General features: G+C 41.2%; 1 protein-coding gene across 1 annotated transcript; it reads right to left on the minus strand.

Annotated features, from left to right (window-relative positions):
- Window positions 1-13,713: 13,713 nt before the first annotated feature.
- LOC147821286 (protein FAM90A27P-like) lies at window positions 13,714-17,553 on the minus strand. Its single transcript, XM_087200905.1, has 6 exons — window positions 17,406-17,553; window positions 16,824-16,996; window positions 15,937-16,121; window positions 15,656-15,690; window positions 15,320-15,519; window positions 13,714-13,891 (listed from the first exon to the last, which is right to left on the minus strand). The coding sequence occupies exons 1-6, from the start codon at window positions 17,475-17,477 to the stop codon at window positions 13,714-13,716; spliced, it is 843 nt and encodes a 280-aa protein (XP_087057031.1). The 5' UTR covers window positions 17,478-17,553.
- Window positions 17,554-24,908: the final 7,355 nt, after the last annotated feature.

Below are 24,908 nucleotides of genomic sequence, written 5' to 3' on the forward strand. Positions count from 1 at the left end.
CTGATAGTCTCAGGCCTGCCATATCACCCATAGCAAGCACCATGCAATACCAGCCACCACTCTGCTGTGATCCTTTCCTATACAGACTTCCCAGGGACACAGTATGTTGTCTCACTTGCAGAAGATTCCTGTACTCACAGAGAAAATGAGACTCATTACAGAGATGTACTACTCTATACCACTTGAGTATGGCGATGCTAGGATTTCACCTGCCCAGATAACCAGAGTAGCATGCCTTATCATCCATAATAGGGGACATGCAATATCTGTTATGGCCCTTCCCCAATCCAATATATACTTTCAGAAATTGCAGTATATTTTCTAGTGCATTAGGCATCTTCAGGGCAACCTTGTACTGAGGCAGTAGACAAATGAAAATTGACCACTTCATACCACATGGTTGAGGATGAACACCCTGAGCTTTTCTCCACAAATGTTTTTTCCTGCCTGGCACCACATGATCCATGAATTTCCTAGAGAGGTGTAAAATAATTGTCTGCTCTCAGCTGAGAGGTTGCCAACAGCCCCCCAAATGCCTCAAGACAAGTCTAGTTTGGCAAGTAAATCAATTTATCGGAGGTTATTTAGAGCTGTGCATTACTTGTGGGCTACCCCCCTGTGACATTTGCCAAACTGCTTTAATGGAGAGCTGTAAGGTGAACAAAGGACAGGGCCCACCAGGTAGCTAAATAGTGATCCACTAAAAGGTGGAGTTACTTTGGCTAAGGTGTGGAGGACTTCCCCCTACATCTTCATACTGTTTTCAGTGCACCCTTCTCCACACAGAACTACTATGTCATGTAGGTAAAAAATGTTCTACAAACAGACTGAGATAAAGCAGACCAAGACAATCAGGATTAAAGGACTAGGAGTTTTACTGGAGCAGAGTAATATGTTCTTAGGGATGGATTATGTGGTAGAAGCAATGTAGGGGAAATTCTGGTCACCTCTGTAATGAATACAATAACTAGTAAAAAAATTAGTCTTATTCTTGGAATTGGAGAACAGTTATCAGAGAAAGAGCTTAATCACCAGGACTATAATTCCACACAGCCATGCACAAACCACACCAAGACAAGGCACCTAGGGCTTGTGGAGGCTAACAGTGTGTGAAAACAGCACCAGGAAACTTGCTAAGAAAAGCCTCTTTCGCAGTGAGGAACAGAGAAGACAGAAGCCTCGGGATATGTTCAGACAGAAATCTACAGCCCACAGACCATCCTCAACCTGCAGAAATCATCTGGGCCATACCCACATTACTGCGTGATATTTATACTACCTCTCCTTTTGGTCTCCAGGTGTTCAGGAGATTGTGTGAAGCTGCTCCTTTAGAGGCTGACATTCTTTACTTTGAGACACAGTGGGCTGCTGGATCCTCTCCTGGCCTCAGAGGCAACCACAGCAGAACTTGCGCAGAGGTAAGAAATACCCATTTCTCTGTCACTGTATCTGTCTGAGAAAGATACAAGAGTATGGAGATATAGTTTGAGTGCTGCCATTGGAAAGAGGCCTTGAGATAAGAGTAGATAAATGGATTCCCATACTCTTGAGCTATTTAATGCCATAGTAATCAAGAATTTTTCTGCTCCACAGCCCACAAACCATCTGCTGATGGTGCCCAAATGGCATAAATGGAGAGAGGTGAAAAGAATGCTGAGTAAGCTGTGTTTCCAGGACGATAGAGGGAGCTATTCCATTTGCATTTGGCTCTGTCCATCCTCATGGACACTATGCCCATTTTAACTGATCAGCGCCTGTAAAGGAAGGTTGTATTAAATGCTCCCATAGTCTGGGGAGGAAGCCCTGCCGCAGAATTGACCTGAGGCCAGATCTATCTCATTCCTGCTTCATCTACCACACTTGTAGCTCATTGTGGGATCCCATATTGCCTGTTCCATTGACAGAGTGTCGGGTTCCATAGGTTTTGGTCCTATCCAAGGAGTTCTGTTTCCTTGGAAAAGATAGAGAATGACACCATTGGACTCTCCATGTGGCTAAAGTCTCCCATAGACTAGGTGCCCTCAGCCCCATTGAGCCTCTGTGCACACCATCTGACCTACTAACTTTTTTCTTTTCTCTCTTTCTTTCCTTGGAAACAGAGTCCCACTGCATATTCTACATTAGCCTTGAACTCACTATATAGCCCAGGTTGGCCTCAAATTCACAGTGATCCTCCTGTGTTGGTCTCCTGAGTGCTGGGATTACAGGTGTGTACCACCGTGAACAGCCTTAATAACTTTTGATGAAAATTCCATGTAGTGTCTTTCTATGAGTAATAGTACCAGTGTGAATGGAATATAGGCCATTAAAATTGGAAAAAGTATGTACTTGAGTTCAAAGAAAACTGAACATATAGACTGACCCCAAATTACCACGTGCAAATTAATGATTCTTTAAGTTTACAATGATGCAATGCTGACATGGAGACAGAAGAAATCTATTTGAATTTAAAATGTTTCTCTTTTCCCAGGCTAATAATATGTGGCACCATAGTCTCTCATGATGCTGAGCAGGAGTAGCAAAGCCATAGATCTGTGTGGGCCACAGATCATGAGGGTAAACAACCTACACATTATAGTTCATTGTGCCCCATGGTTAGTTGGATATAATTATTCAGTAAATTACCTGAGAGTTTTGACACATTTTTGTAAACTAGTCTTTACCCATCTCTAGGCAAATAGAAGTGTCCTGTCCAATTCTTGTAGACTAAGCTAAACTGTGATGTTCAGTAGTTTAAGGACAGTAAATGAATTTTTCACTTACTGTTTTTTTTTTGTTTTTTTTGGTACCAGGAATCAATCTCAGGACCTTGCGCTTACGAGGCAGGTCATGGATCCACTGAGCTAAATCTAAATCCCTGGCCCAAATTTTTCATTTACAATGCTTTCAATTTACAAGAGTCTTATCAGAATGTAACCACACTATACATCAAGGAGCATCTGTATAAGATAGCATGATATTTTAAGTCTTCTTTTTCATAACTTAAAAAAATTAGATATAGGTATGTCTGTAACTTCTTTATAAATTTAAGCATGTTTTAAATACATCTCATGATATTTCAAGGAAAAATTGATTCTAGTAGAATTTGATGTGTTAAGGTAAAAGGTAAGCATTCTATAATCAAACTTTCAAGCAAAGCAAATACTGTAGGGAAATTCTGATTCTAAATGACCACATTACTGAAAAAATATAAAACGTACACGAAGTTGGTCAGAGTGAAGTCGATGTGTGATAGGTTCTCCCACAGGGTGTGTGGGAAAAGGAGTAAGAACCAAGATAAGTGTTTGTGAATCTGTGATCTCACCTCCCCACAGCACGCAGCTGTCACTCCACCAGGACACTTACAGCGTAGTCTTGAGAGTCAAGTGTCCTTCAAAAATTGTTTGCCTAGTTGCTATTTACTAAAGCCATTTACAGGTTTCTAGTTAGTATCACTTACAATATAGTACAAGCTTTAGGAAAGAATATGTTTTTCCTTGATCCTTGAGGCAAAATAGGTCCCAATGTCAGAGAGCAGGAAAGACTGAGGTCTGACATAAGGAACTGTGAAAAAAGCACTGATGCCTCACAGCATTCTCTCCTCTGGTAAGTTCTTAGAATGCAAGTTTACTTTGTTTGTAAACTTCAGGCCACTTGTCTACAACATCATTTAATATATGAGCATATATTGAATCAAACTGGTAGCCTGAGAAAATTTCTCTGGAGCTCTAATGGAGAGGTAGAATATGATGCTAATACTTTATTGAAAAAATCATTGGAATCATTCACACAAATGAATGCCAAAGAATGTGTCAATGTAGGTGACATGGAACTTTCATAGGACTGTCTGTTTTTCCTATGTTAACTCCTTTAGTGACAAGAAGTTAAATACAGAAGCACGATGAAAGGCCCAGTTTTTACAAATGTCCATCTGAATAAAGTAGTATTAAATGTTAAAAGGGGAGGGCCAGGGATTTAGCTCAGTGGTTTCGCCGCCTGTTGCGCAAGCACAAGGACCCGAGTTCAATCCCCGGTACCAAAAAAAAAAAAAAAAAAAAAATGTTAAAAGGGGACATTCTACCATTTTTTGGACAGGATTTTGCTAAGTCATCAAATTTCCTAGGCTGAATTTGAATGCAGGATCCTCCTGCCTCAGTCTTTCAGCATCCCAAGACTACCATTTTTAGATAGTACCAGACATCAGATAAATCAGTACCACTGACTCCATTCAATCAGAGAACACTGACTTCCTTCTATACTTCCAAATTGTCCATTATTTCTAATTAAAGAAGAAATATAAGACTTAAACATACAAATCAATCCTTCTGATTATGCAAGATCATAATCCTTAATTTGGTCTCTTCCATTATTCTGTGTTTCCCCTTGATATGTCTTTCTTACTCACACACACACACACACACACACACACACACACACACAAACACCAAGCCATTTATTTGTTCAACTACTGAACCAGTTAACTTTGTGTAAATCCAAGTTATTTGTCTTCCAAAATTGAATAATATATTTGAAGACAAAAGGAGAAATTTAGGAGCATGTTTATTGGAAAAAAATAACTTTAAAACAGCTCTTACTGAATATCCAAGAGGGGAAAAGTCCAATGTACTTTCTTTACTTGGTCTTATATAAATAAGCAGAGCACGGGGAATTGTTTCCAATATGTAGCTTTGTGGACTTAGGATTTAAAGGAAACTATTTATGTATCTGGTTCACAGGAAACCAAGTTCCAAGGAAATTGGTTACTCTGCATTTTTAAGTTTTGTCAAGGCCAACGTGGTGGTTAGGGAGGAACTGTCAACTAACTTAGCAGTTTAGGAAAGAATTAGAGTCCCTGACTGAATACCAAATAGAAAAACAGTAGATTAAAAATTTGACTGAAAGTATGGGCAGCAGAAGTGACAAATATCAGGACAGATTGTTGTAAGTGGAAGACATGGCTGGTGCCATTGACCATATACTCTGAGATAACATACACACAACAGAACCCAGAAGGAAACTCCCCCGCTGCCATCCCAAGCTCCTAGGGCATAGAAGCTGAGCCAGTCCCAGCACCCGGAAGGAAGCTCCCCCGCCACCATCCCAAGCTCCTAGGGCAGAGAAGGTGAGCTGCGCAGGTGCCAGAAGCAGCCCCCCCCTCACTGTGGAAATGAGAAGACACGTAAACAAGCCTCAAAAACAGACTTCTGGATCACCTACAGAAACCCCAAAGGGAAACAAGATGAAACAATCTGATACTCAACCACCTGGACTCTCTGAACTGGCAGCAAAAGAGGATCTGGGAAAAATGAAATCAGAAATAATTACTCAGATAACAGCAAAGATTTTGCCCATGGTGCAAGACATGATTAATAAATCTAGAGAGGACATAGATTAAAAAAATAGAGGATCTGAGGAACATGATGGAATCCCAACATAGGAAACAAATGAAATCCATAAAACAGATGTGAACAGATTTCCAGGAGATTAAAAACTCCAGTGAAAGTCTGCGCAACAGAATGAACCAATGTGAGGATAGAATTTCAGATATAGAAGAAAAGATTGCAATTAGTGACCAGGAAAAGAAAAATTGCTTTAAAATTGTAAAGGAACATGAGAAATCAATCCAGCAGCTGCTAGACAATGCAAAGAAGAATAACATAAGACTGATTGGAGTCAATGAAGAGGAGAGAGTGCAGATGACATAAAAAAACTGTTCAGAGAAGTGATGGCAGAAAACTTCCCAAGGAGGGGAAAAGAACTTGACATACAGATAAGTGAGGCATATAGGACTCTAACTAGCCTTGATTTAAAAAAAATCTATACATAGGCATATAATAGTTAGAATTCCAGAAATCCAACAGAAGAACAAAATTCTACAAGCAGTGAGAGAAAAGAAACAAATCACATACAAAGGAAAGCCCATCAGAATCACAGCAGACTTCTCAATGCAAACCCTCAAGGCAAGGAGAGCTTGGAGTGATGTATTTCAAGCCCTAAAGGAAAACAGCCTCCAACCCAGATTGATGTACTCTGCAAAACTATCTTTCAAAATTGATGGAGAAATAAGATACTTTCATGATAAAGAGCACTTCAGGAACTTCATGAATATCAAACCGGCACTCCAAAAAATTTTAGACAATACTCTAGGAAAAGACAATGAGGATCACAACCCCAGGAAACCCAGCAGAATGAATCCATTGGGCATGACAAATTAAACACAAAGAGGGAGAATCCAACAAAAAGAAAAAGTCATGACAAGGCTTTTAAAACTTTTAACTTCATCTCCCTAATGAGTGTATAATTCAATCCTGTTATTCTACTGATTAGTATTTTTCTGATTCTAAAGTTGCACACCTTTCCTTGTGCTGTACTGGCTATTTATCATCTTATGTCTACTTTTTAATTGTCTATTAATGAGCTCTAAGAATTCTTTATATATTCTGGTCATAGGTTATATGCATTGTAAATATGGTTTGTTTAAGGACTACTTTTCATTTTAATGATGTCATTTAAAGTTCTAAATTTTGATGAAATCTCATTTATCAATTTTTTTCTTTTATACATCATGTCTTTTGTAAACTAGGTAGTCCTTGCCTACCCTGAATTCATAAACATTTTCCCTTATGATTTCTTCATCAAGTTTTATACTTTTAGGCTTTCATATTTAGGTTCATAGATCTCTTCAAGTTATTTTCATGTATGGGAATAAAGGGTTGAGGTTAATTTTTTATATACAGATACCAGGTGTTCTAGTGCCATTTGCTGAAAACACTATCTCTTCCTCGGCTCTTGAATTGAGTTTATGTTCTATAAAATGCTAATGTTAAATAATCTTTCAAAACTCAGTGGACCATATATGTGTGGTTCTATTTCTAGATTCTCTATTTTATTCAAATGATCTGTATGTCTTTCTTTACACCAATACTGCCTTAATTACTGTAGCTTTAGAAGAAGTCTTAAAATTAGGTACTAAACATCTTCCAACACTGTTTTTTTTTAAATTTTCTAGGTCCTTTGTACTCCTACGTAACTTTAAATTTCAATATCCAATTCTTCATTTATAGCAAGTATACACAGACCTGAATTTTTATATATACCTTGTGTTTTCTAATCCTGTTAAATTCAAATACAAGTTCTAGGGGCTCCTAGACATTTCTTAGTATTTTCTCTGTAGATGATCATTTCATCTACCTATAAAGATCTTGCTTCTACCTTGCCAATCCTATCCTAATTGTGTCATTTTATTGCCAGACTATTTTGATGGGGCCTATGTTTTAAAGTTTAATGGACAGATAAAGAGTAAGCATATCTGCCCTTGTTCCCCACCTTAAGGAGAAAGCATTGTATCTTCTCCATTCATATAAGGCATTCTCGCTGGAAGTATGGAGTACATGTCTTTAATCTGTTGAAAAGTTTCTGTTCTACTTCTAGTCTCCTGATAGCTTTTACCATGAATAGCTGTAGAATTTAGTCCAATACTTTTTCTCCAACTACTGACAGGATCATATGGCTTTTTCCTTTCCTCTGTTAAAATGATGACTTTTGGGGGTGGATCTTCCAATGCTGAACCAACACTGCCATCCCTATAATAAAACCACTTTCTACATCCTGCCAGATCTGACTTCTAGTAGTTTGTTTTGTTAAACAAATTTCTATCTATGTTCATACTTTTTTCTTCTATTATCTTTATCCAGTTTTAGGATTAGCACAATGTTGAGTTCCTAAAATGAGGGGAGAATTGTTCCTTCTTTTTTCTGCTTTAATTGTTTGATATAATTTATCAGTTAAAATGTATATGAGCCTGCTGTTGTCATATAGGTAGGTTTTCAAGCTAAGAATATACTTTCTTTAATAGGTGTTACTCAAATTTTATATTTCCTTCAGAGTTAGTTTCATTAATTTGTCTTCCAAGGTACTTCTTAGAAGTTGTCAAATTTATTTCAAAACAGATTCTTGAAATATGCTTTCTATATCCTTTTAAATTATGTAAAATCTGTGGTAATGTGTCCTAGATGCTGATATTGTAATTTAAAAATGTATAATTGATATTGTGTAACAGGAAGAAAAGGTCTAAAGGAGCAGGGGAAGTGGGAGGAGTAGGGGAAAGGAAAAAAGGGAAAAGAAAAAATATGAGAAAAGGAAAAAAATGGAATCAAAGTCTTTACAAATAGGGAAGCATGGAGGGGGTGAAGGGAGGGCAAGGGAAGGGGAAAAAAATAAATAGGAACCAAGATACTCATGTAAAGGTTCAAGATCCCAAAGATGAATGTAACTGTATTTTATACTGAAAATGTACCAATAAACTTAATGGGGGAAAAAAAATACACACAACAAGAGAACATGAAAAATGGATCCAACATCTGCTACGTGATGCAAATAAGACTAATTTAAGATGAACCAGAATTAGTGAACAATCAGAAGACCACAAAAATGGCATTAAAAACCCATTTATAGTAATAACAGCAGAAAACTCCCCAAATATAGGGAAAGAAATAAACATACAGATAAACAAGGCATACACAACAACAAAATATGTTTCAGTCACCTTTCATGAACACTAGGTGACTGAATATGTTGATTATATGAGTTCTCTACTCTCTTCCACTTGTCCATGACTCTGCTTATGTCATTATCACACTTTTAAATTTTTCTTGGCTTAAATTCTTTTATTAGTACATTTTAGATATGTAATACATTTACATTTATCATTGGGTGCTTGTTCCTGTACATGACGCATCTTGGTTCTTATTTTTCCCATTACCTGTGCACCCTTCACCCCCTCCACCCTTCCCTATTTACATAGACTTTGTTTCCATTTTTTTCTTTTCTCATAATTTTTCCTTTCCCTTCTTTCCTTTCCCCTTCCCCTCCCACTTCCCCTATGCCTTTGGACCTTTTCTTCCTATTTCAAATTATCAATTATTCATTTTAATCATTTTCATCCTTATTTACACTTTCAGTTTCTCAAACTAGAGAAACTATTTGGTATTTACACATGTGTGTCCTATTTATATCACTTAAGAGTATGGCCTCAATATTCATTCATTTAGCTATAAATATCTGTAGTTTCTCATTCTTTTTCTTTTCCTTAAATTCTTTTATTGGTACATTTTAGATATGCAATATGTTTACATTTATTATTGGGTGCTTGTACTTGTACATGATGGATATATCTTGGTTCGTATTTTTTCCCCATCACCTGTGTGGCCTTCACCCCCTCCACCCTTCCCTATTTACATAGACTTTGTTTCCATTTTTTTCTTTTCTCATAATTTTACCTTTCCCTTCTTCCCTTTCCCCTTCCCCTCTGACCACCCCTACACCTTTGGACCTTTTCCTATTTCAAATTATCAATTATTCATTTTAATCATTTTAATCCTTATTTACACTTTCAGTTTCTCACACTAGAGAAACTATTCGGTATTTACACATGTGTGCCTTATTTATTTCACTTAAGAGTATGGCCTCAATATGCACCCATTTAGCTTTAAATGTCTCTAGTTTCTCATTCTTTATGGCTGAGTAGTATTCCATTTTATTAAAAAAAAAAAAACCCACATCTTCTTTATCCAGTTTCCAGTTGATGGACACGTGGGCTATTTCCAAACTTTAGCTATTACAAACTGTGCCACTATAAGCATGGGTCCACATATATCACTGTGGTATGATTCTTTTAATTCTTTGGGGAAGATACCCAGCTGGGTCAAATGGGAACTCTAGCCCTAGTTCTTTGAGGTATCTTCACATTGATTTCCACAGTGGTTGCACCAGTCTGCACTCCCACCAATAAGGGAGAAATGTTCCTTTCTCCCCACACCTCTGCCCAGCATTTGTTATTGGTTGATTTCTTGATAGCAGCCATTCTTTCTGGGGTGAGGTGGAATCTCAGTGCTGTTTTCATCTGTATCTCTCAAATGATGAGTGATGTTGAACATTTTTTCATATGTTTATTTGCTGCTTTTACTTCTTTGTCTGAGAAATGTCTGTTCATTTCAGATGCCCATTTTTCAATTGTTTCTTTGAATTTGGGGGGTCTGATTTTTTTCAGTTCTTTATATATTCTAGATAGTAGGCCTTAGGCTGAGGCACAGCTACTAAAATTTTTTTCCTACATTGTAGGTTGTCTCTTAGCTCTGTTGCTGGTTTCTCTTGCAGTGCAGAAGCTTTTTAATATGATGAGATCCCAGTTGTTGATTCTTTGTACGAGTTCCTGTGCTACTGAGGATTTGTTCATAAAGTCTTTTCCTATGGCAATGTCTTCAAGAGTTCTACCTAACTTATCTTCCAGCAAGTTTAGTGTTTCTGTTTTAATATTTAGATCTTTAATCCACTTCAATCTTAATTTAGTTCATGGTGACAGATAGGGGCCTAGTTTTAATCTCTGGCAGGTTGAAATCCAGTTTTTCCAACACCATCTATTAAATAGGCTATCTTTCCTCACGTGAGGGTGGTTCACTCCTTTGTCAAAGATGAGGTGGCTGAGTATGTCTGGAGTTGTTTCTGCATCTTCTAATCTATTCCACTGATCCTCAGGTCTGTTTCTTTGCCAGTACCATGCTGTTTTTATCACAGTAGCTTTGTAGTATAGTTTCAAATTGGGGATTGTGATATCCCCAGATATGTCTCTGTTGCCTAGAATTGGTTTTGCTATTCTAGGTCTCTTCTTTTTCCAAATGAATTTTTGTATTGTTTTCTCTACTTCTATGAAATATATTGTTGGAATTTCCATCAGCATTGCATGAAGTCTATATAGTAGTTTTGGAAGTATGGCCATTTTCACTATATTGGTTCTTCCTACCCAGGAACAAGGGATGTCTTTCCATTTTCTTATATCCTCTTCGATCTCTGTTTTTAGCGTGCTGTGGTTTTCATTGTAGAGGTCTTTTGTTTTCTTTGTAAGATTGATTCCTAGATATTTCATTTTTTTCATGCTATTTGTAAAAAGAATTGTTTCCCTAATATCTCTCTCAGTGAGTCTGTTATTTGTGTATAAGAAGGCTATTTTTTTTTTGTTACCAGGGATCAAACTGAGGACCTTGCACTTGTGAGGCAGGCAGCAGCACCACTGAGTTAAATCCCCGGCAAAGGCTATTGGTTTTTGAGTGTTGACCTTGTATTCAGCTAGTCTACTGAATATGTCAATTAAGTCTAGAAGTCTTTTGGCAGATTTTTGGGGGTCTTCTATGTAAAGTATCATATCACCAGCAAATAATGACACTTTCACTTCTTCCTTTCCTATCTTTATTCCTTTTATTTCTTTCTCTTTTCTAATTGCTGTGGCTAATGTTTCCAGAACTATATTGAACAGGAGTGGTGATAGTGGGCATCCTTGTTTTATTCCTGATTTTAGCATGAAAGTTTTCAGTTTTTGACCATTTAGTATGATGTTGGCTGTTGGTTTTTCATATATAGCCTTAATCATGTTGAGATTTCTATTCCAATTTTCTGTAGGGTTTTTATCATGAATGAGTGTTGGATTTTTTGTCAAATGCTTTTTCTGCATCTATTGAGATACTCATATGGCTTTTGTCGTTGGCTCTGTTAATATAGTGTATTACATTTATTGATTTATGTATGTTGAACCATCCTTGCATCCCTGGGATAAATCCAACTTGGTCAGGTTGTATGATCTTCTTGATGACAGTCTGTATTGTTTCCCATTACCTTGTTGAGGATTTTTGCATCTGTGTTCATTATGCAGATTGGCCTGTAGTCCTCTTTTTTGGTTGGGTCTTCCCCTGGTTTTGGAATCAAAGTAACACTTGCTTCCAGGAATGAATTTGGAAGTACTGCTTCCCATTAAATTTCATTGATGAATTTAAAGAGTAATGGTGATAGCTTTTCTTTGAATGTCTTGTAGAATTCAGCAGTGAAGCCATCAGGACCTGGGCTTTTCACCCAGTTGCCACTGCCCACAGTGCAGGCCCAGCTGCAGTGCCTACCACTACCGGGGATTGTTCTATCACAGCTCATGTGGCTTTAACAAAATATCATTCACACTTAGTAAACCATTGAAATACTCATGATTATCAGACCTTACAAAAGAACTCGTTTGATGCCCTAAAAGCAGGCTGTGTATCACTTTTATCACAAATTGCCAAGAATAAAATTGGATGCATTAGTAATTTTGTTAAAGGGAAAAAATTGATCTGAAAAAATCTGAAAATAAAACAACCTGTAAAACATGTCATAGTTCAGAGAATTTTACTCATATTGAGAGAAATTAACCAAATGTAACTTTACAGTAACTTTCAATAGTGAAATTACAATGCTTATATTATATCCCATCTTGTTTAAAATTTATTTAGAATTAGATAGCTACTGTTTACCTGTGATATGATAACAGTAATGCATACATGTTATTTCCCCCGTGCCATTCAATATTTAAGCATGTTAAGAAATTCATTAAACCCTTGCAATGTCTCCACCCTTCAGAGGACTGCCTTCCTCACATATAAATATCCTGACACACACACAAAAATAAAAATAAAAAATACCCTGACACACACTTATCAGAGTGGAATTCAATATTAAATCACATTCTTTCAATAAATCGAGGCCTTCCCTTTTTCTGTATTCTAGAATCATTCACAGGGTATAGACTTGAAATCTATAAATACTTGAATAAATTCACCAAAAAGCCAAACAGGCTGAAGAATTTTGCTCATGTCTACAAAGTTATGAGAGCATGAAATTTAAAAACACTCCCACAGAGTAAAAATTTCAGATTCCTAACAAAATGCTGTCAGAAAGACGCAAACTTCCGCAGTTTTCCAACAACAGACAGATCTTTGTTTGGTTTCCTTACTAGGGGTAAAGTCCCAGGCCTTCACACAATACGCCTTGAGTCCACTTTCATCTTTGCTTAGATACAGGCTGTCCTCAAGGCCTGCATTGCTCAGGCTGGGCTCAAACTGGGGGTCCTTCTGCCACACCGATCCACAGAACTAGGACAGCACAACTTGGCCATCAATTCTGGATTATATGTGCCCTTGTCCAGCGTAATTCAAATTTCAATCATTTCTCAAAACACGGGAATTTCATAGCTTTCTATTCACGTTTTTTATATTTGCAGTAAGATGGGACCTAGGTACCCTTAGGATCCTGGAACTCCACCAGCCCTTGGCTCATCTCATGGCGCCAGGTGCCCGGGTTTGACTGCACCTTGGCCGGAAGGTAGAGGCTGAAACACAGCCTGGTCCTAATGGGTATGAGGCTCAGGAAGAGGAGCAGGGTAGAAGCTGGGGCTGGACCCTGGACTTTAAGCCTGGGGTCCTTCAGGCAGCTGGGGAAGCTGCACAGTCCCCCAATCACATAACTGGGTCTTCAGCTGGGAGGTGGGAAAGAAGCTGAGCCTGGTTCTCTTTGAATGAGTCAGGATGGGAACCTGGGCCGATGTCTTGCCTGCTGCCTGGATTCTGACTCTGGACTCTTGCCTGCACTTTTGTCTAATGGACTCTGGACTGTGCTTTGCATCCATATGAGGGCGTTTGATATGTGCATGTGGGTCAAGGGCATAACCCAGGGCAGATGTCTTCCTGGCAGGCTGAGGAAGATCACCTGAGCACCCAGCAGACCTGTTGACAGCTGGTATGGTGCTCACAATAAGCTCCTGGCAGAAGTTCTTAGTAAGAGAATTGGAGAAGTCAGGGTGACCCGCCTTTTGTCCTTTATCTGGTCCACAAATGCTCCCTTCAGGTCTTTTGTTGTAAGACTGTAAAGGGCCGAATGACCTCAATCAGGTGTCTTGATGGGGGCAGCCCCTGTGGGAACAGGGCCCAGGGCCAGTCTCCTCTTGGTTGCATGAACAGGCATTGGCCTAGTAGGTTTCTGTAGGAGAGGAAACCTCACATTAGTCACCCTATGAATAGCATCATCTAATTGTACAAAGAGTTGACATATTCCACCTTGTCTAAAGGCAAAGTAAAAAAATGGTGAACAGATAAAGACAAAACATGGTAGACCAATATAGCAAACAGGAAAAAAATGACAAGATTTCATCTAGATTAGGACTTTTAAAAAGGAAAACCCTATAAAAATAGAAAGTACAGATGCAATTAAATTGTACATAAAAGTCATGGTGGTGCGTACCTCTAACCCTAGCAGTCCAGGAAGCTGCGAGAGAATACTGCCATCACAGTCTGTACAAATTAGCAACTTAAGGGACCTTGACTGCATATGTAAAATAACTATTTTAAAAGAGCTGGGAATGTATCTTAGTGCAAAGGCCCTGGGTTCAATCCACAGGATGACAAAAAATAAATAAAGGTATTGTACATGTGGGGAGAGTGTCACTTCAGTGGGGCCAGAGGGAAAAAAAAATATCAATCTGATTTTAATTAACAATTGGATTATTTGTCTAGTGGATATTTCCAAATTGGTCTTCAAAGAAAACTTTACTCATATCATCTGCTGATAAGACCAAAGGAAAAAATTATTTCCCCTACAATGTATAAACAAAAAATACCATTTAAGGGGCAACTCAGGACTTTTAGGGAAACTGTGAAAGTTGCCATGGATGGATGTAGGACCAGAGACAATATTTGATTAAATACTTCGCACAAGCCCAAAAGTGCTTCCAGAAGCATTTGCTGGCCAATGTCTCAAAAATACCATAAAATTTTCAAATTAAGGATTATAAGAGAAAGAGGATTTCATGGGCCAGCCTAGGTTTTCCCATAGCCCCACACAAGGGGCACAGAACTCACCCCATCAGGGGACCCAGGAAAGAATCACAGCAGGGAAGCCTGGAGCCACTCACCCTCAGAAAATCACAGGATTCCCTTGATTCCCCGCAGCTTCCTGGCGCCATCTCCTGGGACGCACTGGGCAATGTCAGTGTCACAATCCCTCTCTGTAGCTCCTCCTGCCTGCAGGATAGATGCTGTTAATTGTCAGGAAGGGCCCCACCTCCTGCACACCTGGGTGACAGGAAGCAGCAACAATGCTGAAGCCAGGTCCTGGCCCTCCAGTGGGGCCTAGGGAAGTGCCCAAGCCCCATGGACCTGGCCTGTCTTTTCCTGTGTTTCTGGGTCTCAGAAGCAGACCCACCTCCAGGAAGTTCCCCTTCCCTACTAAGCTATCAGCATCATATCTTTCCTCTGGGACTTTACTTCTCCTCTGCCTGCCACGGGCAGCGTTCCAAGATATTGCACAGCCCCTGCCCATGAGTGATTCTCACCACCAAAGTCAACGGGCAGGGCCCTGAGGTGCGAGTTGCTGCCTACTCCATGCAGTTTCCCTCTTGTGCTAATGACGTCTGTACAGAGGGAGGAGGGTGGAGGCACAGCCTCCTCAAGTTCCAGGCCTCAAGGACACTCTGGCCCTACAGGAGCCTCACCTTTTTCTTTGTTCCTTCTCTCTGTCCATCTGGCTACTGTGTCCAGGAGTCTGGAACTGCTGAGCATTCTTCAGATTCAGATTCTCCTTGTCCTTATTGGAGCCCAAGGCCTGGAAAGGAAGGACCCCACCCCAGCTCTTCATCAGACACCTCTTGCTCCTCGCTGTGTGACCGAAAGGTCCACAGTTCTTGCATTTGACCTGTGGGTACAAGAGGGGCTGACTGGTGAGTCAGTAGCAATTGCAGGAGTCTTTCAAAAACTAATGCATGTACAGATTTTTACACTTGGATATCCAAGTGGAGGGAAGTATCGTAGACCCATGCTCTATGATTTACCAGAAATTTCAAGATTTTGCCAGCCTTTCCAAAGCCTAATTTACAGAGAGATTCAAGGATGAAGCACTTTTCCGTGCAAGGTCTGGACAGGACCTTAAATAAGGATTGAGGTTCATCCTCAAAGCTCCAAATGGGCCAGTCAGCTAGTTGAGGATAGCACAAGCCACACTGGCCTTGGATTAGAACGAGCTGACTCTTCAGACACAGGAGCCCTGTTGAAACCCACACTCTGGGGTACAGGAAGACCCTTTGGTTCTCCACACTCCCAAGTCTCCACTGACCGTGGTTCCCTCCTGCTCTGCTGGGGAAACCTTGGGCCCCCCCAGGTCTCCTCTGCTGCTTCCTCAGGACCTTTTTCACAGGGGGTCCTTGAGCGTGCTGAGGCCTGTAAAGTCCTGGCATCTGCTTCATGTGCTTGGGATTCTGCTTAGCACTGCTGATTGGCTGACTGGTGGCTTTCCAAGTCCTAATAAAGGGAAAACATTATAAAAACACAAGCCAAGTCCTTTGTGCCCTGACTTCCCCAAGCAGGGCTGAGGAGGTCTCGATGGACACTCAGACTCACTCTCTACTCTCTGCTATTCTCACACCTGATAACTGAGTCTGTGGTCCTCTCCCCTCATCTCCCCTCTCCCAGAAGAGGACCTGCATGAGGAAACACCACCTGATTCATGCATGGTGAAATGAGAGTTACAGCCTTGCCCTAATACTTTCAGTTCTGCTTTTCTTCCCAGCCTTTCCCTCCAAGTTCACCACATCTAATAATACTTATAAAAGCCAATATATAAACATCCAACTACTATCCTTTTTTCCACCTATTTCCAGAAAACACATTATTTTTACAAAATCACTTATGCTTCAGTAATCAGCCAGATGCTCTGAAAAGGGACTAAAAAGCTGTGACATTTAAACTAATAAGCATTGTGAAGTTTCACACAAGACCCCTACACCACATGTCAGTTTCCACACAGGCACAAAGCGACAGCAACAGGTGAAGCCCGTGTACAAACTCACAGCAGGCAACTCACTCCTAAAAATCAGCTTCACAATGAGGGACAGAGGAGGCAGAAGCCTCCAGGCAGGTTCAGACCAAAATCCCCAGCCCACTCATTCCCTGTGTAGAAAACCTCCAGGTCATACCCATACCACTCCCTGATAGTCACCCTACCTCTCCTTGTGGTTCCCACATCTCTGTGAGATTGAGTGAGGCTGCTCTCCTGAAGGCTGACATTTCCTCTTGGACACACAGTGGGCTGCAGGATTCTCTCCTGGCATCAGGGGAAACCGCAGCAGAACTTCCACAGAGGCCACAACTTCCCATTTCTCTGTCATCATATCAATCTGAGTAAAAGGAAAGAGAAGACAGCCACAGTTTGAGCTCTGCAGATGGGAAGAGACCTTGGGGAAAGGATGATAAACGTATTCCCAGTGTCTCGATATGTTTCATGCTATAGTAATCCTCCTTAACTGCCCTTGCTCCCCAACCCACAAAGTCTGCTGATGACCTGCAAATGGGGCCAGGGTAAAAGTTGAAAAGTTTGGGGAGAAAGTTGTGTTCCTGGTGGGTCTAGGGATTTTCTGCAGTTATGTCAGGCTCTGTCCATACTGGCAGGCTCCATGCCCATCTTAACTGAGGAGCAACTGTATCTTTCAGTGGTACTAAGTGCTGCCTTAGCCATGGGAGGAGAGCCTGCCTCAGAGCAGCCCCAAGCTGACTGTACTTCCTTCCTCTCTCTTCTTCCATACTTACATCATATTGTGAGATGCCACATTGCCTTAAGAACTGCTTCCCCTGTTCCACTGAGAGAGTGTTGGGGTCCATCTCTGTTGGTCTAGTCCAAGAAGTTCTGTTTCCCTTCAGAAGATGACACCAGTGGAGCCTCGACGAGGCTGAAATCTCCTCTATGTAGGGTACAGGCCGCCCCAGTCCCCTCTGTGCCCAACATCTCATCTAGAAACCTTTCTTGAGAAGACCTGTAGCTATCCTTGTACCAGTTCCAGTTCCAGTGTGAATGAGCAATAAGGACGTAAGTCAACAAGTGTGCTCACTACCTGTAGCATGGTTTACATACATAGAATGAACTATGGAGCAATTGGAGAGATGGACGGTGTATTTCAGTTCAAAGAAAAGTAAATGCATAGACTGTCCTGAGCATACCGTGGTTGGAAATACCAATTCTTTGACTTTATGTTGCAAAAGTGACACACAGATAGTAGTAATCTCATTTGAATTTAAAATTTTCCACTTTCCCCAGAACAATAATTCATGGTATGATACTATGGAAACATGCTGGACAGGGTCAGCAAAGCCACAGCTCTGGCTGGGCCCTAGACCATGAGGGTAAAGAACCACACACTTCAATGTAAGGTTTTGCCAGCATCTAGTAGATATAAGTGGTCAACAACTTCCCTGAGAGTTCTGAAACCTTTGTGCAAAGTAGGCTCTGCTCACATGCAGGCTAAGGAAAGTGTTCTGACCACGTTGACAGTAGCCCAGGCTAAGCCTTGGTGTTGTAATAGCCAACCTGACTCTATCTTGAGTCTTACGATGATTGTGTGTTTGTGCCTGGACAAAGCACCCAAAAGCCACATCCTGTTTGGCAGAAAACTTGCTGCAGCTGCAGGATGTCCTGTAGCTCACCTGGTGGGTAAAACTTCCTCTTGCCCCCACTAACCTGGCATGGTTCTGCTTCTGTAAAATTCTGCTTGCTCTCCCCTTGAGCCCTCCCCAACTGAAGGCATGGTTTCAAAGGAGAAACCAAACTGCTTCTCAGCACCAAGAGAACTTTCTGGGCACTAGCCCCCTCTCAGTCGCTGCCTGTAAATGAAATGGACTCAAACCTGACTCAGAGTGTGGCACTTCTCTGTAGTTCCAACTCGCTCGGGTAGAACAATGTTCAGTGGTTCAGATGAATTAAATAAATTTTAATTTGCTGTTATGTTCACTGTGCAATAGGTTTATCACAATGTAAGCACAATGAAAGTTCCGAAGCTCTGTATTAGAAAACTGCATATTTTGTTTGTGCTTTCTCACAATTTGAAAACATTACACATAGCTCTGTCATGTAACTTCTTTATTATATTAAGTATGTTTTAAAGTGTAGAACACAGACTGGAGGTGGTGGTGCATGCCTGTAATCCCAGCACTCCCAAGACTGAGGCAGGAGGATCAACACATGTTGGAGGTCAACCTAAGCTACACAGTGAGTTCAAGACCATCCTGGACTACACAACAAGACCATGTCTCAAAAAAATAAAGAAAGAAACAAACTATGGAATACATTCCTTGAAGTCAAAACTGAGATTCTAATGGAAATCAGTAAGTGTGAAGAAATAAAAGATAAAGCATTTTATGTCCTAATGTACCAGCAGAGCAAACCATGTGTTCCAGCAAATGCTACTTCTAAATGATCACATTGCTGGAAAAATATATGATTTGTTTTTGAAAAAATATACAACTTGGGCCGGGGATTTAGCTCAGTGGTTCCACTGCCTGCCTCGCAAGCACAAGGACCCGAGTTTGATTCCCGGTACCAAAAATATATAAACATATACAACTTACAGGAAGGGCTCAACTTTAGAAATTAGTAACCAAAAATCAAAATCTTACCAAATACAGTGGACCCTAAAATTAGGACCAGTCTAATACATGAACAACTTGGGTTATGACTGAAACTTTAGTTTTGACTTACAAAAAAGTCTTGGGATATGATCCAAATGCCAGCTGCTTGTGCTCCCAGATGGTCTCAGATACAGATTTAACCCTTAGAGAGTTCTGGAAAGAACATCACAGCATCCTTTCCTGTGTGGGATTAATTGGGAAATCCTGGGCCAGTGACTCTCTAAGGACACTGAGATCAGCTTGTATACAGGAGACAGACTTGGAAGAATGGTGTAGAGGAGCCTGACCTTCAACTGACCAACTTGAGTTACAACCAGCCCTCCAGAACAAACTAAATTCGTAACTCAAGGGTCCGCTGTAGCTGAAAAAGATAGCATTTGCTGATGGGAAGCTAAACTCTGAGCTGGGTGTGGTGACCCAAGTGTCTAATCCCAGCATTCATGAGTGCCTTAGCCAGACTCCATCTCAAAATACAAAAGAAAAGTTTGGAGAACTGGTTGGGTAAGAAGACCCTGGGTCCAATTCTCTTTCCCTAAAAGCAACAAAAGTCCCTAATGGAAAAATAAATAGAATACAAAAGGAAATGATTTCACTGAAATTAGCAGGATGCATTACCACAGCAGTCATAAAAGGATAATCAAATTTGTCATCTTAGATTCTATTGGGAACACAAAAAGACAATATTGCCAGAGGAAGAGGAAAGAAATGATCAGAAAATGCTCTGTCTAACCCTGACACAAACATATGTGAAAACTTAGAATGAAGTAGCGTCCTTCCACAGCTCAATTGAAAACCTAAAATGAGGTATGATTTCCTCATAAAAATTTCATCACCACTGGGTGTGGTGGTGCACGCCTGTAATCCCAGTACTCTGAAAGCTGAAGAAGGAGGATCCTCCAAGTTCCAGACAAGCCTGGGCTGCATAGTGAGTTCAAGGTCAGTCTGAACTACACAGCAATACTCAGCATCAAACAAACAAAAAATTCAAATCACTAAAATAGAGAGCTGAAGGAATATTTTGCAAGTACAAATTACGTGTCAATTATATTTTCCCTCTATCACTGGACCAGGAGCTCACAGCTAAAATCTTCTGTTGCCTCATCCACAAGTTAGGCTCAGAGCACTACCTGTAATCCCCTCCTGACAATGCCTCCCAATATTGAAATAAAATGTTAGTGAGCAAGTAAGACTACAATCTCTCCATTCCTCCCATCAAAAGCTCCAAGTTTCCATAGCTGCTCCCCACCCAAATCAAACTCTGTGCTTGGAAATTCTGTTTTTGTTTTTGTTTTTGTATCAGGGATCAAACTCGAATCCTTGCGCTTGTGAAGCAGGCAGTGGAAACACTGAGCTAAATCCCTGGCCCTGTGCTTGGAAATTCTATGAAACACAGATCCTGATCTCAACACCAACCCCCCCAGTGCAGACTTCTCCACTCTCCTATCTTTCCTGGTGGGTAAACCAGAGCCCCATGTGGTGGAAACTCACCTGCTGTCCTGGGTGTGCACAGCCGCTTCCAGCGGTGGATCCAGGCAAACTCCTCTCCAGCCAGGGCGACTTCCAGGCTGGGGCCAGGGAGGGGTCTCCCCCTGGGCTTTATAACAGAGCCCAGGGTCTCAGAGCAGCCTCAGGAAGCTAAGGCCCCTGGGATTGGATTGCCTCTGGCTCTCCGCGTGGTGGCTTGCTTTCTCTGCTGATTCCCTTCCTACACAGGTTCATTTCCCTGGGTCCTGAACATCTGAAAGAACTACAATTAGTATTTGCATCTCCAGGATGTAAAAGTGTACCGCGTACCCATTTACTGTATTTTCAACAACACATAGATGTTCCTCCAGCTACAATGAGGTTTCCCCCCAGGGCATTTTCCCCAGAAAACATGAAAATTCCAGTTTTGCTGAGGGTTTTTGGCCACGCCTCTAATGGCATCAACTCAGAGACAGAGAAATGAGAATCATCATCTGGAGCCCAGACTGGGCAACCTAGAAAGATCCTCTCTCAAAATAAAAATGAAATAAAAGAAAATGAAATAAAAAGGGCTGGGGATATATTTCAGTGGTAGAGCAGCTGTGGTTCTACCCTTGGTAATGTAAAAAGGAAGAGGAGAAGGAAAAGGAAAGGAGAGAGGACAGGAAAGGGGGGAAAGAGGGAGAGCACAGTGGGGAGAGAGCCCAGCTATGTTTGTGTGCAGAGATGAACCAGGCTGTGGGTGAGCTTGGGTTCGTGGGAGGGGGAGTGGAGTTCTCCGTTTATTCCACAATCTCAGCCCAATTCAATGTGCTGGCTGGATGTGCTTCGATGTAACTGTCACATATTTGGCAGGGATAGCTTCCTGTGTGATAGCTTCAAAAAGACCAAACAAGACTGGGTGTGGTGGTTCCGCCTGTAATCCCAGCAGTCAGGGAGGCTGATGCAGGAGGATTGCCATCAGTTTGAAGCCAGCTGAGGCTACGTAGTGAGCTCAAGGTCAGCCTGAACTACATAGTGAGACCCTGTCCAGAAAAAAAAATCCAAACGGGTTAGGGGTATAGGTCTTTTGTACCTTTTGGTGTGTGTGTTCATGGATGTGTGTGTGTGTGTGTGTGTGTGTGTGTGTGTGTCTCCTTGAAAGTCCTTGTCTGGCATTTTCATTTTACCTGTAGACATGTTAGTGGTGGTGCACCTTGGTGACATGAAGATTAGGAAGGAACTGTGTTATAGCTTGTCTAGATGTCCCCCAGAGCCTCATGTGGTCATAGATGGGGTTTTTTCAGAGGTATCCGGATCTAGAGTGTGTGATGGTAGAATTGACTCATGGTGCAATGCCAATCAATGGCACTAGGATTAAGGGTGTGAGTGCTACCCACCCTCAGTAGCGTGGATAAAATATAACAGAGCTGGGGTCATTCTTTGTCACTCTGCTACCTTCTGCCTGCCAGAAACTGTTTCCCCTCTGCGACACCTGTCTGCCATGTGCCACCCTGCCTTGGAGTCAGCCAATTATGGACTAAAATCTCTGCAGACTGTGAGCCAAATAACCCTTACCTCCTTTAACTTTGAGTGTCAGGCATTTTGTCTCAGCAGTGAGAAAGATAACTAAGACAAACTCACTGTGCTGTAAAATTTCAGCATGAACAAACCAGAGGTGGTGGTCCTTGCTTGTAATACCAGCATGCTGGAGCCTGTGCCAGGCAGCATCGCCCTAAGTGCAAGGGCAGACTGGGGTAATCAGTGAGGTCAAGGCCAACATGAATTACATAATGTGACCTTGTTTAAAACAAAACAAACCACCCCAAAGCTTCAGCACACATGAGAATCCAGAGACACAAGAGTTTCTCTGCAAGTCTCTCATGTGTCAGACCTCAGACTCCTGGGTCCTTGGTGGGAGCCCTTTTCTCTGGGTCATGGAGAACAAAAAGCCTCCCAGCCTCCCAGTGCTCCCTGAAGTGATGCTGGCCAGAAACTCCTCATTTCTTTTTTCACAGCTACCACTTGGGGAAAAAAATCCCTCTGAAATATCCTCTGCCCCCCAAGCCTGCACTATCAGTGTTACTACAAGTGGAGAGATAATCGCACATGGGCAGAAAGGGAGGTCGCATGCTCACAGAGCCACCTCTCATGCCTGCTGCCTTTCTTCCACACTGCCGGCTGCTTCACTCTCGGCCCAGCGGCTGGCAATGGGATGGGCTGGAGGACTATTTTCCATTAGCGTCTAAGAGGCAATCAGTAAGGAAGGACGGGTCTCAAGGGGCTGTGGGTAAGGGATCCCAGTAGAAAGAGTCATTTACCAGGTTTTAAAACACATCACCGAGAAAAAGAGAAATACTGAAGTTCTGAGGTGCTCAGAGGGTGGCTTTTTGGAGCTCCCTGCTTTTTATGCCGTGGATGCTAGGAACACGTGTGTGTAGTACTAAATCACTCCACTGATTTGTTTAGCATAGTTCTGCGTGTGGATGATGGGAAGGCCGCCCTGGGTGTGGGTGGCACCACACAACAGGCTGGTGGCCTGGGTGGGATAAAAGGGAGAGGCAGGCTGGCTGCTTCTGCTTCACTGTCCCCTGGCTGCTTGCTTTGGGCTGTTTCTCCTCTACATTGCCCCTTTGCCATGCCACCCTGCCTCTCAGCCAGCTGATTCTGGACTGAAACCTCTAAAAACTGTGAGCTGAAATAAATGTTCCTCCTTCAATTTTGGGTGTCAGGTATTTTGTGTCAGCAAGGAAAAATGTAACTGAGACATTGATGCAATGTAAGGTCATCCACAGTAACCTCAATTACGGGATTCAATCCAGGTAATAAGGCTGGGGCAGATAAATGTACAGTGCTTCTTTGCCACGCATAGACCCTGGGTTCAATCTCCAGCACTGACAAGAATAACAAAAGTAACAATCCAAGTACTGAAGAACCCTGTTCACACTGCTTAAAGACTGTTAAACCGATATCCTGTTCAGCCTAATTTACAGAAAAACAGACTAAATTTTTAGGATTCCTAAATATGTAACTACTACATCTCCAAGCTGGAAACAAAAGCCAGTTTAAATCCTTATGAATCAGGTAATCCGGAGCAGAAACAGGTGATCTGATTGGCATTTTCCAGGGTGGAAATGCTTTCCCTGAGTTGGAGAGTATGAAGTATTTAATGAAGACACTAAACATATTCTTAATGAAAACACCCAGAGATCTGTGGATTGTGGTTACATATATCTGTCTCTCTAACCTCTCTTCCTCTCTCTCTCTCTCTCCTCTCCTATGTTTTTCTTTCTTTCACCCTCTCCATCACCTTCATCTACCTGTCTCTCTTTCTTTCCACCCTGGGGACCTGAAACATATTAGGCAAGTGCTTTACCACTGAGCTACATCACCAAACATTTTAATTGTTTTCTTTTGAGAGAGGGCATTGTTAAATTGCCAAACTGGGATCAAACTTATGAGTCTCTTGCCTCACGCCACACAGCAGATAGGGTTACAGGGTGTGTGGCACCTCACCCTCCCTGTAATTTTTCTGTCCCGATCCTAGGAACCAGCCCTGGAGAAAAAGGTAATTTTACAATACTGGGATTATAACAGGAGATGCCAGTCACAAATGCACATTGCAATATTTTCTGTGCTTTAAGAACTTTGTAATACCAATCCCAAACTCTGTTTTTTGCGATTGATAAAGTACACAACATGCACCTAATAGTTCCCAATTTTATTATGATTTTAATTTAACCACGAATTTTGTCACATGGCTAATAATTTATTTAATTTGGGCATTACTAGGTAACTATATGATCATAAGTTAATAATCATTTAACATTTCCATGATTCTATCCCAAATAAGTGTTTTATGTCCCATAATTTAAGGCAAGATATGAGATTGTAGTAACCCATGATAGTTTTATTCCCAGCATAAAAGGAAATACAATGTTCTTTCTTTGGGCTTTCATCTGTTATGGCTTGTATCTAGATGTCCCCCACCACCACCACCACCAAAAGCCTCATGTGCTCATAGGTGGGGCTTTTCAGAGGTGGCTGGATCTAGGGTGTTTGAGTATGAATTATGGGTGTGATAAATGGATTAGTGTACAGACTAGATGACATGGCTCTGAATGAATTCTATGTGAATTAGCTTAATCATTCCATATCATTTACAAAGGTTGATCAAAAGCATGGATG

Source organism: Heterocephalus glaber, unplaced genomic scaffold (genome assembly GCF_053883595.1).
Source record: "Heterocephalus glaber isolate CG9 unplaced genomic scaffold, H.glaber_assembly_v1.0 deba00001745, whole genome shotgun sequence".
Classification (NCBI taxonomy): domain Eukaryota; kingdom Metazoa; phylum Chordata; class Mammalia; order Rodentia; family Bathyergidae; genus Heterocephalus; species Heterocephalus glaber.